Genomic DNA, 16,419 nt, shown 5'->3' on the forward strand with positions numbered 1-16,419 from the left:
ACAGCATATCAGTTTTATGAGATGTTTAACTGCATCTAAACGATGATTATTGGGACAAATATTTATTTTGGAAATCAATATTCACTGATACAATTCAACAGTAGAAGTCAGACACTCTAAATTGTCTAATGTAAATCTAAGTGCTGAAATTCAGCCATTAAAGAAAGCTAGAACAAATTTTTTTGGATTATATTTTGGTGCTCTGTCGGTTGCATTTATTGGTTTGTGATTAAGCAGTTTGTTATTGAATACAATGCATTCATGCGATTATATCTCGCTGTCATAAGCTGGTAATCGTGAAACTATGACACGACTGTCAAGTTACCTCAAAACATTTAGCAACGTGTAGCAAACCTTGATCTCCACCCCCTGCTCCAAATCCTATTTTATCAACTGCCAACCTTTGTCCCTTGATTTACTCAGCTGTTCACATTCTCAAGCAAAGTCTCTTGATTGGCTTATGCCGAGTAGCATTTTGACAGAAAACTGAGAACATTTCAGTTTAATATTCATAAATCAACTACAATGCTGATTTAATTAAATGTGAACACGATGAAGAAAACATTGTCCTCTAAAACAAACTGTACTGGGGGTTTAAAATATATACGTCACTCTCTTTAAGGACAAATACAAACTCAGTCTATTATTGTACAATATAATGTAGATTTTTCTGTTATTTAGCAATAGACTTTACAGTCGTCGTCTCAAATGTGCATGCTAATATACAGAGGACGAGGTTATCCGACCCAGTCATTCAATGTTGTAGGCCTACCCTACATTATAGTGGCGGTTTGTTCACCTCTTAATGAATGATTACAAATCATATACATGATTCCGCACTAGGTCATTTACACAGGTTGGTGTTATGTCTCCCTCTACTGACTGAATGAGTTTTACTATTTTGTCATTTCTGAAGCAGATTCGGTGTATAAGATTCAAAATCATGAATGGTGAAATATATGTTTGCCTCCAGCAAGATGGGCCTCTCATGTCTTTTGTTGTTTTAAAATGCACTATGATCTAATATTCTTGCATTTGAAAACAGACTGATCAATGAATATTCAAGCAGACTGTTTTAAAATAACTGACTGAATATAGAAACTCTTGGTCATTTTTGAAAGCATTAAGCATAGTACAAATGTTGTAAAAAGAGCCTGATATAAACATTGCATATTAACAGCATGTAAAATAAATTATACACACATGAGGTTCGATCCCTGCTGATTTATTAGGAATGCTTGGATCTGAAGCAAGTGGCAGTTGTGCCGCAGTAATTGTGCACGCTTTGAGGGCCATACAAACAGTTATAGATGGTTGATCTCTTACACTCGAACACAAAAACATTCACATACACCAGCACCAGCTATGTAAGCACTTTGCACAGAGTACTGTACATTATTACTAACAGATTAGATTTATATACATACACACGCACACAACTTTATACATCACTTCTTGCCCACTGGCTCTCCCATACTCACACTTAACTTTACATAATGCTTTATAGAGCGCATGGACACGTACACAAAAACAGGGATGCAAGTGAGATAAATATTAACACTGAAAACCTCATGGTAGTGCATTAGATGCTTAAGAAGAGGAGCTTTCTCACACTTAAACTCTCACACACAAGGTATGGCATGGTTTGATGGTTTTCACTCCAGTCTATATTGAGTTATTGGGGATATGAAAGAGATAGAGGTCTCATATGCTTCTGTGCCAAAGAACTTGAAATTGGGAGCAAGACATATTTCAAAGGCATGATTTCTCTTGTGTGTCTGAATCATTATGCTGTCATCATAACACTACTGTTAGTGTGACTGAGTGCATGTGTGAAGGCACAGAGACGCTGGCAGAGTAAGTGCTATTATTAAAGGTTGTTCAGACTGTGACAATGGGATTTTGAAGAGACTCTGGTCCCACCGCAATGCAACATGTCCTAAGAAAAACTATTTCTTGCCACAAATATTTCTTATCTAGTCTTCTTTCTCTTACTGTTGTCTATTATGCATCTTAATTACATATACACATTTTATACCGATCATATAAAATTGGCCACTGTCCTACATCCACTTTTGTTTTGTACTTTTCTTTGTCTTGCTAAAGTATTTTAGGTACATTCTGAATAGCCAACGTGTCCTAACGCTGCCTCTTCAGTGATTGACCAATGTTGTGCCCCTTCCTAGACCAGTGAGGCTCGCCTCTCCTGAGGTGTTTCCTCCAACATTTGAAGCAGCAGCTCGTGGAGAGACGTTGATATGCTCCTGTATGCACCGGCGGTCAGATGTAGGAAGTCGAACATGTCTCGAGAAGAAATAGTCCCATCGGAGTGGACAAAACTACCTCCCGCATCAATAAACTGAACAGGGCCGAGTTGAGGAAGAGATGCACGAAGTAGATTATTCACTGCTGCATTTTTCTCTCTGAGAGGGTTAGGAAACTCTCCCCTTGGCAACAGGCCCTGAATGACAGGAATTACAACTAATCAGCTTAGAACAAATGAACTACTCAGAGTTGATACTCTGTATACGCATTAATTCGAACACTACAAATCTCATATTATTAATATTTAGACATAGTGATTTAGGTAACTCACCAAAACAATAATTTTAGACTTGGGGAGGCAAGACAGAAGTAACTGTGCAATGGCCAATATTCCTCCGGCAACTTGATCCGCAGTGTGCTCATGATTATTAGTTCCTACCCATAAAACCACCACCTGTGGAAAACAAACAAGGAGGCGTTGAACTCACATTTGACTTTATAACAAATATTGTTAAAAGCTCTTAGAACAAATAAAGAAAAAACGCTTCCTCACTCTGGGTCTGATGTTCTCCAGTTCTCCATTCTGTAGTCTCCACAGCACATTACAGGTTGTGTCTCCACCAATCCCAAAGTTCAGAGCATGGAGAGGTGAAAACAGTTCCCTCCACACCTGAGACCAGTACCAATAAGAATTGTAAACCAACTCTAACTAATGTAAACCAACTCTGTACATATATAGAAAAAATTAAATGCTGATTATTATTAATAATAACCTACAACAGACACAAAACATATCAGGTGCACATTTACCAAAATGCAAGTAAAAAGAGTCATGCCTTTTTCATTTTGGAACGGTAAGACTTGCTTTAAGTGCCATTACTGCAATATATATTCGATTTACATTTACATTATTTAAAAGTTTCTGACCACTGAATGCCATGAAAGACCGATCAGATTCCTAAGAGCTGGGTAGTAAGTCATTAAAATGAAATAAAAAAACTTTTATTAGGGCAAAGTTTTGTAGTTAGGATTATTTAAAATGTCATATTTAAATTTCTAAGACTGGCTATAAGAATACATGTACAATACTTATAAAAACATTAAAATATTTTTTTAAATATACCAGTTTCTTATGGTACACTAAGTTCATAATTAATTTTTAATATAAAAACATTGTTTCAGCTTGCAAACCACTGAGTGCCAGTTTTTATTAGTTCACGTGTTGAGTGCATTTCAACATTTTGCACACACACTTCTGCTCTACTGCTTTTGTATTTATGGACGCTTAGTATGGGAGCACCAATCGTTGGTTTCTCTTTTGAGTTCATTGCTTGTGTTACAATTATTCTCATATGTATTTGGATAAAAGTGTCTTACTGAATAAATGGAATTGTAATCGAATGTCGTGGACGCACATGGCTCTCCTTACATGGACTGACTCATTAACAAGATGATAATCACCTCATACTGCTGCATTAGCTGCACCATTGAGTCCCCCACAAACAGAACATCAGGCTCTGCATCCTTGCACTCCTGCACAAACCGGTTATGCTGCAAAAATATAGGATAAATCCAAGCATGTTACACTACCCTTAATCAAAGCCAGGTGTTATAAAACAGGAAAAGATTTGCACAACTCTTGAGCTGTTACAAGCACGTTTATACAGTCGTCCTAAATGGTGCACACCTGTGACATCCAGCGTCCGTCTCCCTGCACGTCGATGACCGGCGCAGGTTCAGCAGCGGGATTCTCCTCGGCGCTCATTCTGAGTCTACAACACAAACACAACACTACTAATGAGCGGACGTGTTGACGTAATGGAAATGAACAGCCATTTAGTCATTCAACTGTCAATAGCTAAATATAATTAATTGAAAGGACACGCATATAATTTCGGATACATAAACGCTGGTTACGCCGCACAAAGAGCGCCTGTTTTTTGCTTTTAGTGTTGTGAGGATGAGGAGGAGGAGGATGGTCATGATGGACCCCGGATGAAGCCAACATACAGCAAAGGCTGTGAGGTAAAGATTAACGCTTCATAATGTTCTTTAATGACTGCTCCTGTCAGGGATTATGGTCACAGTATTGTTTGTCTGATAGCATAACGAAGAAGAATGAATCAACAGCCGGGACAAAAGGAAACCACATTCCCGCACATCACGTCCATCTCTACGCACGTTTCCTTTTGACTAACCTGGCTACAGTGTTTGCAAATCCCGTCTGCAGTGAGTGAGCAGCTGGTGTGCAGCAGAGCAGGGCAGGGCTCCCTCGGTCACGTACAGCAGCACCGCAGTCGACTGACGGACTGACTGTCCGGTGGAAGATGCAGATGAGTGTTTCTGCTGCCGCGCACCTCGGCTTTGTTTTTCCAGCTCTCCCTTAGAAAGCAATGCAACCTTTGCTGACTCAGGCTACACAGTAACAATAATGTTGGACGTTACAGTTATGAGGGTATTTAGCGCGAGGTCTTTTCAATAAATCACAGTAAATGTTTGGGTTATGTAAATCGAATAGCATCCAGCCAACCACCTCCCCACTTCCCTGCGCAACCGCTCTCGCACTTTCTGGAAGCCTCACTTCCGCCTCCAGCCATCAGCACTCACTTCCCATTCATCCTCGTGAAGGCGAGATCTGTGATTGGAATAACTGTTATAATCGAAGCGGCATCACACGAGAAAGAGTGCCCTGCTTATATTTCAGAACAGTTATTTAGAATATTTATATTTAGAACAGTTCGATAAACTTAATATTGTTGCTAACCCGATAAAGATGTATCATATTTGAATCGTGGATTTCTAAGGCATTTTAATCATGAATATAATAGAATGAATATGTGATTAAAACGTACACAACTTGTACACAATACATGCCTGCAGTCTGACTGATCATTCAGTTAAAGGGCAAGGGAAGTGAAAGGAAAGGGAAATTCCATACTCGGAATTTATAAAAGTAAGCTATTCAGTTTATACTTTTAGTAGCCCGAGTAAAAATTCTTCTAGTCTGATTGAAAAAAATTACCACCTTGAGGTCGGTCATACATGTAGGGCCTATATTTTTGTTCTCATTATTTATACAAAATAAACGTAGAAAAAGATTAATATTGTTAATATTTCAACATTTACTGGACCGAAGCAACATATGGCACTACCTGATTATCCATACAATATTTATATATTTTTTTAAAAGATAATGAAAAACAGACAATACAGAGCTTTGATAAAATTAAGCATTCATAAAACTAAGCATTTTTTAAAATAATTATTTGGATGTTCCACGGTATATGGGATGGGATACGTCCTCGTATTAAACTGACTACTTACAACAATGTAGATTGGAGGTCTTTCTTTCCCTAATTTTAGACTGTATGCTCAAGCCTTTTCCCTCCGCCTTTTAGCAGTTTGGTTTGATCCTGACGCTTCTGTGTCTTGGAGAGCAAATGAGGAATCTATTGTTTATCCGTATAAATTGAAGCATCTTGTTTTTTCGGGAGTTCTGCTTAGGCAGTGTAAATCTCGGTTTGGTACCATTGTAACCCACCTCCTCTCCACGTGGAGGGATGTTGAAAGACGTTCACAACTAGTTACAAAAAAACCTTTTGTCAGGACTGTGGACTGTGTATTTGTTGGATTTGTTGATTTGTTGGTATCTCGATGGAACTCTCTAATTCTCGTACATGGATGGATCTAACGTGAAAGCTGTAAATTCATGGCATTCAGCTTTTAATGTTGTCTTTTCTAAAAATCTTTGCAAAAATAATTTTATTGTTATTAATCTATTAGTATTAATTAATATATTATTATTATTTATTTTATTTATTTTTTTAAGTCTACCAAGGGGTAGGATGGGTAGGGGTGGGTTCTAAATTTGTACAGCTGCTTTTTGTTTTGTACTACTGTTCCACAGAATAAAATTCAATATACAGTTGTTAACAAAAATAATTATTTGGATGTTCTTACAAAATGAGTACACCACTATGCACAAGAAAAGGACAGATCCATTTACAATATTTCAAACTATGAGATGAGAAGGCTTATGTGCCTAAATGTGACCCTGGACCACACAACCAGTCATAAGGGTCTTTTTAATATATATATATATATATATGATTTATACATCATCTGAGAGCTGAATAAATAAGTTTTCAATTGATGTATGGTTTGTTGGCCGAGATACAACTATTTGACAATCTGGAATCTGAGGGTGCAAAAATAAAAAATAAATTAAATAATAATAATAATAATAATGATAATTAAGAAAATCGCCTTTAAAGTTGTCTAAATAAAGTTCTTAGCAATGCATTTTATTAATTAAAAATTAAGTTTTGATATATTTACGGTTGGAAATGTACAAAATATCTTTATGGAACACGATCTTTACTTAATATCCTAATGATTTCAAGAAAAATCAATCATTTTAACCCATGTATTGTTGGCTATTGGTACAAATATACCCGTGCTACTTATGACTGGTTTTGTGGTCCAGAGTCACAAATAGTTTAAGGATATTTTTTTGATGACGTCACTTGAACCTGAAGGCTGCGGCTGCAACTTTTCAATATTCCACAAGATGGCAGCAGAGTAAAAATAAATAAATAAATGTCACACTGACATTAGTGTGCTTTCTGTGATTACACATTTCAAGTGCAAATAGAGTTAGACTAAATATTTTTGTTTTAGTCTCGTTTAAGAATAACTTTATGTAGTAGGCTTACATTTGTTTTAGTGGGAGAGAAAAACAAATGAAATGAACATCTAAATCCCTGTAGGAAACGAAACTGTGTTAATTATTATTTCGATTAGAATGCATGTTGTTGCTACACTGCTTATGAGAAACATGCAGTGGCATGTACTGGATACATAAAGGAGAGCAGTTCATTTGGGAAGGGGGTGTAATACGGAAAGTTTCTTATTTTAGGTCTTAAACCTGTTAACGTTCACCAGAGCGACGTCGCACTGAACGCTCTTTGTTTGCATGTGTCATTGTTTTCTAATAGAATAAATGAAACGGGACAAAATTAATCTTGACAAACTATATATCATTCTGAGGGTCTAAGCCTCAAGCATCGACGACAGATCGCTGTTTTTCGATGGAAAGCTTATAAGGAATGTATTTGCTACATTTGTGTAAGCAGTACACATCCAAACACGCAGAGTAAAAAAGCAGCACGTACCTTTATCATTGTAATAACGAGCCACAAACGCGTCCACTGCTGAAATTCCAGTTTAGTTAGAGAGGTAAGGGTCCACAGAACAACATCCCAGCGAGCACTTTTAGTCCAGCGAAACAATAACGTTGTAATAAGGATGAATATTCCTTTGTTTACGTTTCATTTCTTCGGGAGTTACTGTTCGCGTCCGTTATGGAGTAAATTACACTCAAAAACAGCGTCTTGGTGGTAAAAAAAACAACACGGTGTTGCAGCATACAGTTTTACAAACATAATGAGACCGTCCACGGAAAAAAAGTCTCAGAAAAGCGGAATATAGATTATTTGAATTTGGCGCTCCCTCCTGCCAGCTCTGACGCAGGCTATGACGCTGTCATCTGAGCGGGGCGTAACTTAGCGATCTGCTTTATCCATAAAAAACTTTTTTTTTTTCTTCTACATTTTTTATATGTGTGTGTGTGTATTGTGTGGGGAATGTGGCCGTATCTGCATGATTATAATCTGTATGGACGGACATCAGCGTGTTTATTACCGACTCTATGACGGCTATCATTGTGATTCAATGATCGGCTATTATTGATTATATGGCCCATCTGTTTGATTATCATCTGTTTGGACGCACATCAGCGTGTGATTACTGACTGTATGACCATGTCTGGCAATATCACTTCATGTCTGGCAATCAGAATTCTTCAGTATACATACTATATACAAAGCATTTTTTTTCTATTTTTTTTCCTTTTTTATTACTCAAATAATTATTTTTGTATTTTTTAGTGCTCAAATAAATCTGTCTATTATTTTATAGTTGAAAAACTATGCAGGAACATGTATAATGACTAAAATAGCTTGTATAATTCTGCAATCCATTTGGTGGTTATTTTTCCTCAAACAGGGGGGTGGGGGGACTATTAATAGTTTCAGAAAAAATATTGCAGGAATCTCATTTTTCATGGTATCATCTTCAAATTTGAAATATAAACTCATGAGACACATGGCTTTCAACCCATTACTTTTCTGGATTGCTCCAGGACTTATTTCATGTATTTGTATATGGAATAAAAAAACATTCAGTGTGGAAAAATATTTTTCAAGGCACGTCAGTGTGTATAACTTTTTATCTTTTTGAACATTAACAACTCTGGATGATAGATAGTAAAGCCCAGAGTGTCTTCTTTCCAAAGATACCTAATTTGTTTGTGTAAGCACACTTTGTCACGAACTGTTACCATTTTAATTTAGGTAGGTTATTTTCACCTGCGAGGCCCCAAATGGGGGCGATAAGATATATATTAAATTAGGATTTTTCGCAAATTCGTATTACAGAAGCAAATCTTAACTTGATTTGGGATTCTTATCCTATCTTACAAAATAGTATATTATCTCTATTTTAGACATAAGTTATAGGCTCTACCGTGCGACTCCAGCGGGCTAGGACACCGGCAAAGGATATATCGCTTTTATTTATTTTTTCCTTTATATGTATACTATTGAAATGTTGTTGTTGTATGCATTTGTCAATTTTATTTAATTTTTGTATTTTCTTATATGGGTGTGTATAGAGTATTTACAGAGTGTTAACTTGTAGTTTTAGTTACTTTTTCTTATTTGTAAGTCGCTTTGGATAAAAGCGTCTGCTAAATGACTAAAAGTAAAGTAAGTAAAGTAGTTAGGAAATCTTAAATGACATAATCAAGCTCGACAATCCACTCTCAGGTCTGTTACCAAGCAACCAACACTGTCGGAGCTGATGAGGTAAACAAAAGCTACTTCACTTTCAAAATCGCCTTTTGCAAAAATTAAAGACATTAAAGGCATTATTCACTTGCACTACAACTAGTAATACTCCGTGACACTTTTGTTGGTCTCTATAATGCTGGTTGCCGTTCCTGTGCTGACTGTAATATGTTGTGTGGCAGTCTGTAATTACTTATAAGTGTTTTGTCATCAAAATATAACACATCTTCAGGGTCCTCCAATAGTCTTTCTACCATTAAACATCTTCGTTTTTCATTTTCAACTATTAATAAATGTAATACCATTGTCGGACAGCACAGTTGTAAGCGTTTTTTCCCGTTAGCTTTCAAATAATTTTAAAGTTAGGACAGCTGTGGGGTTGTCCCACAGTTAAGACAGTTTTTAGGGTTTTTTGTCAAGTTAGGAGGTTTCTGTAATACCCCTTTCCTATCTGTAGTTAAGATAGGATAATGCACTTAGGAAACGCTGTTCTGTAATAGCTTTTGTCCTAAATGTGGTCCTAACTGAAATTACCATGGTTACCAAACAGATAAGATAAGATTTTAAAGTTAGGATCTTTCTGTAATACGCCCCCTGATGTGCAGGTAGGCCTCGTCCTGACCGGTTTTTGTTAACTCCTCCTCTTTCCACTCACGGAGAAGAGCAAACAGTGTGAGTGGTTTAGCATGGCCGCTGTCTTCAGGAGTGCCGAAGTATAACTAATATTCAGATATTGTGTATAAATACAGCAAGTGGCTAGATATATAGGCTGGTTAATAGTAGGCTCCTACCATTTAAAGGAGCTCTGATAGCTCCTCCGGTAATATTTTTCCTATGAGTCGTGTCTGGATTTACCTGTTTCCTGCGCTATGTGCGCTTGTCTTGACAGGTGAGTTTCCTACTTCCTGGATCCACCTTTGATTTCGGAATAAAAATCTAAAACGTTTATTTACTTAATGTGTTTTAAATATTTTTATTCAACGAGTCATAATTGGTGTCGTTAGGAAGATTCTCAGCCTGCTACGTTTGGCAAATTGAGACTACTGTGGTCACATTATACTACTGTAGTCTCAGAGAGTAAACTAGTATAGTTTAACCACTACTCATTTTTAGTGTTATTCTGCGGCACTAATTAGACACTTATCAGATTTACACTGTGCTGCCGTTCATAAAACAAGATTATATGAGATTAGATTGATCCTCAGGGGGTTAATGCAGGAATTACACAGTCTTGAAGTGGTTAGCAGGTGCGGTAAGAAAGATTAACAATATAGGTAGAAAAAAACATGTAGTAACAATTGGAAGAAATATAATTTATTTTTTAATAAAAATAACATCTAAAATGAAGTACGCAAAAAATATACTACTCAAAATACATAAACGTATTTACAAATAGCCTATATAGGTAGGCCTACTGAGTAGAGAGTGATCTAGTGCAATGGTTCTCAAACCTGTCCTGGAGTAGGCTACCTCCAACCCTGCACATTTTGTATGTCTCCCTCATCTATCCCACCTGATTCAACTCATCAGCTCATTAGTGGAGACTGCAAGAGGTTTGAAAACCACTGATCTAGTGAAACAGATTTAATGGTTGGAACGGCTGCAGTCTCAGTTTAAGCAGAGTTAAACACTGATCACAGCAGGACCCATGAAAGCTTTACCTTAATGCGTAATATTTAGTTCAGGATACTAAGTGCAGCACATCTCAGTGCAGCAATAGTCCCATGTGACTGAATAAAACAAATTAATCATTGCCAGCATGTGAAACTGTAAAAGTGTTTTGATGGTTCAGATTGTTGTGGCTAATTGTTAGCTGGAAGGACTGATTTAAAACCCTTAAGATTGCACTGAATATTTTAAATACCTATTCAGTTGTGTGTAAAGCTTGGGATTTAATATGATTGTCAAAATATGGCATGTACAACAGAGAATGTAGGCTAATCTTTAGATACAGGTATTGTCATCTCTGTTTTTACTTGTCAATATACAGTATTAATAAAAGAAAATGATTTGGCGGTTATGTGATTTTCATGTGAGAGGTTTTACTTTGTAACATCTGATTGTACCGATCTGATAATGAATTGTAAATTAGGTCTGAGAAGAGAGTTATGACATGAACATTTCTACGACAAGTATCTACAGGTGCATCTCAATAAATTAGAATGTCGGGAAAAAGTTCATTTTTTCTTGTAAGTTATTTCAAAAAGGGAAACTTTCATATATTTTAGATTCATTACATGTAAAGTAAAACATTTCAAAAGTTTTTTTGTTTTAATTTTGATGATTAGAGCTTACAGCTTATGAAAGTCAAAAATCAGTATCTCAAAATATTAGAATATTTACATTTGAGTATCAATTAATGACCATCCCTACAGTATAAATTCCGGGTATCTCTTGTTCTTTGAAACCACAATAATGGGGAAGACTGCTGACTTGGCAATGATCCAGAAGACGAACATTGACGCCCTCCACAAAGAGGGTAAGTCACAGAGGGTCATTCCTGAAAGGTGTGGCTGTTTACAGAGTGCTGTATCAAAGCATATTAAATGCCAAGTTGACTGGAAGGAAGAATTTGGGTAGGAAAAGGTGCACAAGCAACAGGGATGACCGCTAGTTTGAGAATACTGTCAAGCAAAGCTGATTCAAACACTTGGGAGAGCTTCACAAGGAGTGGACTGAAGCTGGAGTCAGTGCACCTAGAGTCACCACGCTCAGACGTCTTCAGGAAAAGGGCTACCAAGCCACTTCTGAACCAGAGACAACTTCAGAAATGTCTTACCTGGGCTGTGGAGAAAAAGAACTGGACTGTTGCACAGTGGTCCACAGTCCTCTTTTCAGATAAAAGTAAATTTTGCATTTCATTTGGAAATCAAGGTCCCAGAGTCTGGAGAGGCACAGAATCTATGTTGCTTGAAGTCCAGTGTGAAGTTTCCAGAGTCAGTGATGATTTGGGCTGCCATGTCATCTGCTGGTGTTGGTCCACTGTGTTTTCTGAAGTCCACAGTCAACGCAGCCATCTACCAGGAAATTTTAGAGCACTTCATGCTTCCTTCTGCTGACAAGCTTTATGGAGATGCTGATTTCATTTTCCAGCAGGACTTGGCACCTGCCCACACTGCCAAAAGTACCAAAAGCTGGTTCAATGACCATGGTGTTAGATAGAGAATCTATGGGGTACTGTCAAGAGGAAGATGAGAGACACCAGACCCAACACTGCAGATGATCTGAAGGCCGCTATCAAAGCAACCTGGGCTTCCATACCACCTCAGCGGTGCCACAGGCTGATTGCCTCCATGCCATGCCGAATTGAGGCAGTAATTAAAGCAAAAGGAGCCCCTACCAAGTATTGAGTACATATACAGTAAATGAACATACTTCCCAGAAGGCCAACAATTCACTAAAAATGTTTTTTTATTGGTCTTATGAAGTATTCTAATTTGTTGAGATAGTGAATTGGTGGGTTTTTGTTAAATGGGAGCCTAAATCATCACAATTAAAAGAACCAAAGACTTAAAGAACTTCAGTCTGTGTGCATTGAATTTATTTAATACACGAGTTTCACAATTTGAGTTGAATTACTGAAATAAATGAACTTTTCCACAACATTCTAATTTATTGAGATGCACCTGTATATATCTGTCATGAAGTTTGTGGTAACATTATGGTTTTCTCATTCAATGTTTGCTTCAAGGCCATAGAATGTACATTTTAGTGCCGAGTTTAGGGTGAGGGAGTGTAAATGTTGATGGAATGAGCTGTTTGTGTCACCTATATACTTCTCTTAGTAACATGTTAATCCATGGTTATCAGGTGTACATCAGGTGGAGGGAATGGAGTTGCTTACGTCCTCAGAGTTGGAGGCAGTCAATGGGACAGATGTACGGCTCAAATGTACATTTAAATCTACACATCCTCTCTCCGAAGAAAGAGTCTCTGTATCCTGGAGCTTCCGACCACTCGGAAAGACGACAGAAGAATCGGTGAGACTGAATGGGTGTGGAGTTAATGTGTCTGAAAATCTTTATTTACTACTAGGAGAAATGAGGCTGAGGCCCTCTTAAAATGCTGATCAAAAGTCTACAATACAATTTTCCTTCTGCCCCTTTTCTCTCTATTATTCCTCTTTCACTTTTTTATATACCCCAATTCCAACCTCATTTCAGTGGGTCATAGTCCTTCCTTCCTATTTAACTTTCCAATTTAACAACCTTTCTCTCTCTTTCTTTTATTCTGTCATAGATTTTTCACTACCAAAAAAGTGCATTTCCCCCGGATATAGGCATGTTTAAGGGTCATGCTGTATGGTCTGGCAATATACTGAAGGGTGACGCATCCATTACGCTGAAAAATGTGCAGTTCAGATTTAATGGTACCTACAGCTGCCAAGTCAAAAATCCACCCGACATCCAGGGCTTTGTAGGCGAGATCAGCCTCAAAGTCGTTGAAAAAGGTAAGAGCAGATGCTGTGCCACTTGTTTGAAAAATGAGCTTGAAAAATCATTTACTCACCCTTCCAAACCTGTGTAGCAGTGGAGGTGAAGGTCTTATAAGCAGGATATTGTGTTCTTTCTTTGATCCCAGCAGCTGAAGGACAGAAGTGTCTAATCAACCGGGCTAGAATAGCAGACAGTCTTCTCTGAGACTGTTATGGTACAGACACCGAGAGTGTAAGAGTAGCAACAGTGAGCGATATTCAGTTCACTGGTCATTCTCTGATAAAGTTCACATCAAATTTTTGATTACTTTTGACCTTACCTGTTTATCACATTGATTTAAAAAGGATAATCTTGTACCATATTGATATAAAAATACTAAGGGAAAGAAAATATATTCTATTCATTGCTATTAACAACATGAAATGCATTAAGCATTACATTACATTAATGTTTTACAAGCTGGGGTTCGTGAGGCAACTGCAAGGGGTACGTCAGTTTAATGAAAAGCTAATAATTAATTAGAAAGAAAGACTTAAAAGATGGAAAAGAAGAATTAGGAAGAAACAATAAATTATGAATAATTTATCGATATTGTGTGAATAATGTATAATTATTCAATCAATAAAAATGAACTGTAGTCTGATTACGAGTATTTTGAAATATAATTTAATCTAAATACAAGTACCTAATTTTTGGAAACGTAATCCAGATTACATGTAATCAGTTACTACCCACCTGTGTTAATGGGCATTATTATTTTATACAGTATTGCCAAATCATCAGTTTATACAATAAAAGCAGTGACAGGAAAAATAATTAAAACAAGATGCCAGTAATGGTATTAAAAAGGATAATAATGTTAATAAGAACATACATTTTAAAATAAACATTCAAGAAGGCAGCTGAGCATTAAGAATACATTCTGTTTTCTTCTTATAGTTTCATTCTCTGAAATTGGAATTCTGGCAATAGCTGTGGGTGGATCCATTGGCGTTGTTCTCTTGATCCTCATCATTTATATTGTTGTGCGGGTATTCCGGAGACAGAACGATGACATGGCTGTTGAGATGGAGAACCACAAATCAAAGGATCAGGTGCTGTGAGAAAGGATGTCCGACTCAGGGTCTGTGCTGTCTGCTGTTAGTTTTCTGTCTGGACTAACCCCTCTTTAACTACTAGTGATGACATATTTCAACACAGGATTTTCTAATTATAAGAAATAACAGTATCTATATGGCAAATTGATCGGTAGAAGCTTACTTCTATTCATAATTTTACAGAGATATGTTTTTAGGTATCATAACCTTTTTATGTATGAAAACTTAAGGTGAGGTCAAATTTAATATGTAAAGTTATATCATACATCTTTTGTATTCTTAAAAAAATGTGAGATATTAACTGTTTTGTGTGTTTAAACTCTGACTTCATTGAGTGTTGCTGCCAGTATGATTGAGAATTTTTGTCATTCTTCACTCTGTGTTTGTCTGTTTTACTACTTTACAGCCGTTTCCATCACATACAGTAAACCTGTGCAGCAAAAAAACTATCCATTTAAGGGAGCAATGTAAATTCTAAAATCAGTAACAAATTTTGTAAATAAAGCTTGCAGAATGGATTGATCAAAGGGAAACTGCATGAAAAAAAATGATCGAACAAATGTAATACTTGGACTTTTATTGTTGTTTGTACTGCCCATCTCAAATCTTCAGTGTTCTGGGATTATGTTCATCAATGCTGCATGGATTTAATTGAGTAAATTCATCCTTTAATTGTTGTTTCGAAAAAAATACTGTACTTGTCTGTTCATATCAAATTATTTTTTATTACATTAGTTGTATTAGATTTTACAAATGTTTATAGATTTTTCTTTTAATTGACATTTTAAAAGTAAATAAAACATTTTTTTTTTTTAATTGTGAATGTTCTCTTTGAAATTTTGAGATGGTAAAGCTAGTTTTAAAAGCCATAAAAACAACACATGGTTTCTTTTTACTATTTACCTAACCCACTGAGTCTGATGGTATGCCAGTTCATGTTGGACTTTTTTTTGCAAGGGTTCAATTCTAACTTAAATTTAGCTATCCTAGTTTTGGTTGTGCTTCCATTAAACTGACAGATTTTATGATTATTAAAGTGTTTACTCAAAGTAGACTGTCATAGTCATAAAAACACAGACAAGAATTGAACATATCTGCAAAAATCAATAAATAAACATTGTTGCTGAATAAATATTGCAAATTAAATATATGAAAAAGCACCCTCTGGTGGCTGTAAAGTCTGTCATAAAATAGTGATAACATGAGTTAAGAGCTTCATTCAATACAGTGAACAGCCAGAGATCCATCTCCCTCAAATGGACCATCTTTGCACAGGCTCCTTTGTTAAACATGGCTGTAATCAGAACATAAATGTGTGTTTATTATTGTAGCAAAACTTAGCACAATGAAAGGATGTAGTTTAAAAGCATGTGTTTAAGAGACAGAGAGACAAGACAGTATATTACTGCTTGTGTTACATTACATTGATCTGAGGTCAATCATGAGAGTGTTTATTATAAACGCACACTAAAATCATGAGCCTGTTTATTATAAACACACACTCTGTTCTTGTGTGTGTGTGTGTGTGTGTGTGTGTGCGTGCGCACTACTAAGATGGATGACGGACTTCAAAGTCCTAAACTTAAAAGGAGTAATTGAATTTATAGATTTTCAATTGTTTCAACCAGATAGACAACCTGACTTCCTGTACATGAGTGTGTTTGCTCACTCACTGCAGTATACCAGAGAGTGCTGAAAGAGGCTTGTCCCCTG

The 16,419-nt window shown here is 36.5% G+C and overlaps 2 protein-coding genes across 2 annotated transcripts; one reads left to right on the forward strand and one right to left on the reverse strand.

Moving 5' to 3' along the window:
* Nucleotides 1-1,205: 1,205 nt before the first annotated feature.
* Nucleotides 1,206-4,835, reverse strand: LOC306870421 (platelet-activating factor acetylhydrolase IB subunit alpha2-like). Its single transcript, XM_079417681.1, has 6 exons — nucleotides 4,464-4,835; nucleotides 3,953-4,037; nucleotides 3,727-3,816; nucleotides 2,819-2,935; nucleotides 2,597-2,719; nucleotides 1,206-2,461 (listed from the first exon to the last, which is right to left on the reverse strand). The coding sequence occupies exons 2-6, from the start codon at nucleotides 4,028-4,030 to the stop codon at nucleotides 2,183-2,185; spliced, it is 687 nt and encodes a 228-aa protein (XP_079273807.1). The 5' UTR covers nucleotides 4,031-4,037; nucleotides 4,464-4,835; the 3' UTR covers nucleotides 1,206-2,182.
* Nucleotides 4,836-9,820: 4,985 nt separating this feature from the next.
* LOC306870422 (myelin protein zero-like protein 2) lies at nucleotides 9,821-16,198 on the forward strand. The gene is made up of 4 exons (XM_079417682.1): nucleotides 9,821-10,062; nucleotides 12,984-13,153; nucleotides 13,413-13,623; nucleotides 14,549-16,198. The coding sequence occupies exons 1-4, from the start codon at nucleotides 10,008-10,010 to the stop codon at nucleotides 14,710-14,712; spliced, it is 600 nt and encodes a 199-aa protein (XP_079273808.1). The 5' UTR covers nucleotides 9,821-10,007; the 3' UTR covers nucleotides 14,713-16,198.
* Nucleotides 16,199-16,419: the final 221 nt, after the last annotated feature.

Source organism: Barbus barbus (genome assembly GCF_936440315.1).
Source record: "Barbus barbus genome assembly, chromosome: 5".
NCBI lineage: Eukaryota > Metazoa > Chordata > Actinopteri > Cypriniformes > Cyprinidae > Barbus > Barbus barbus.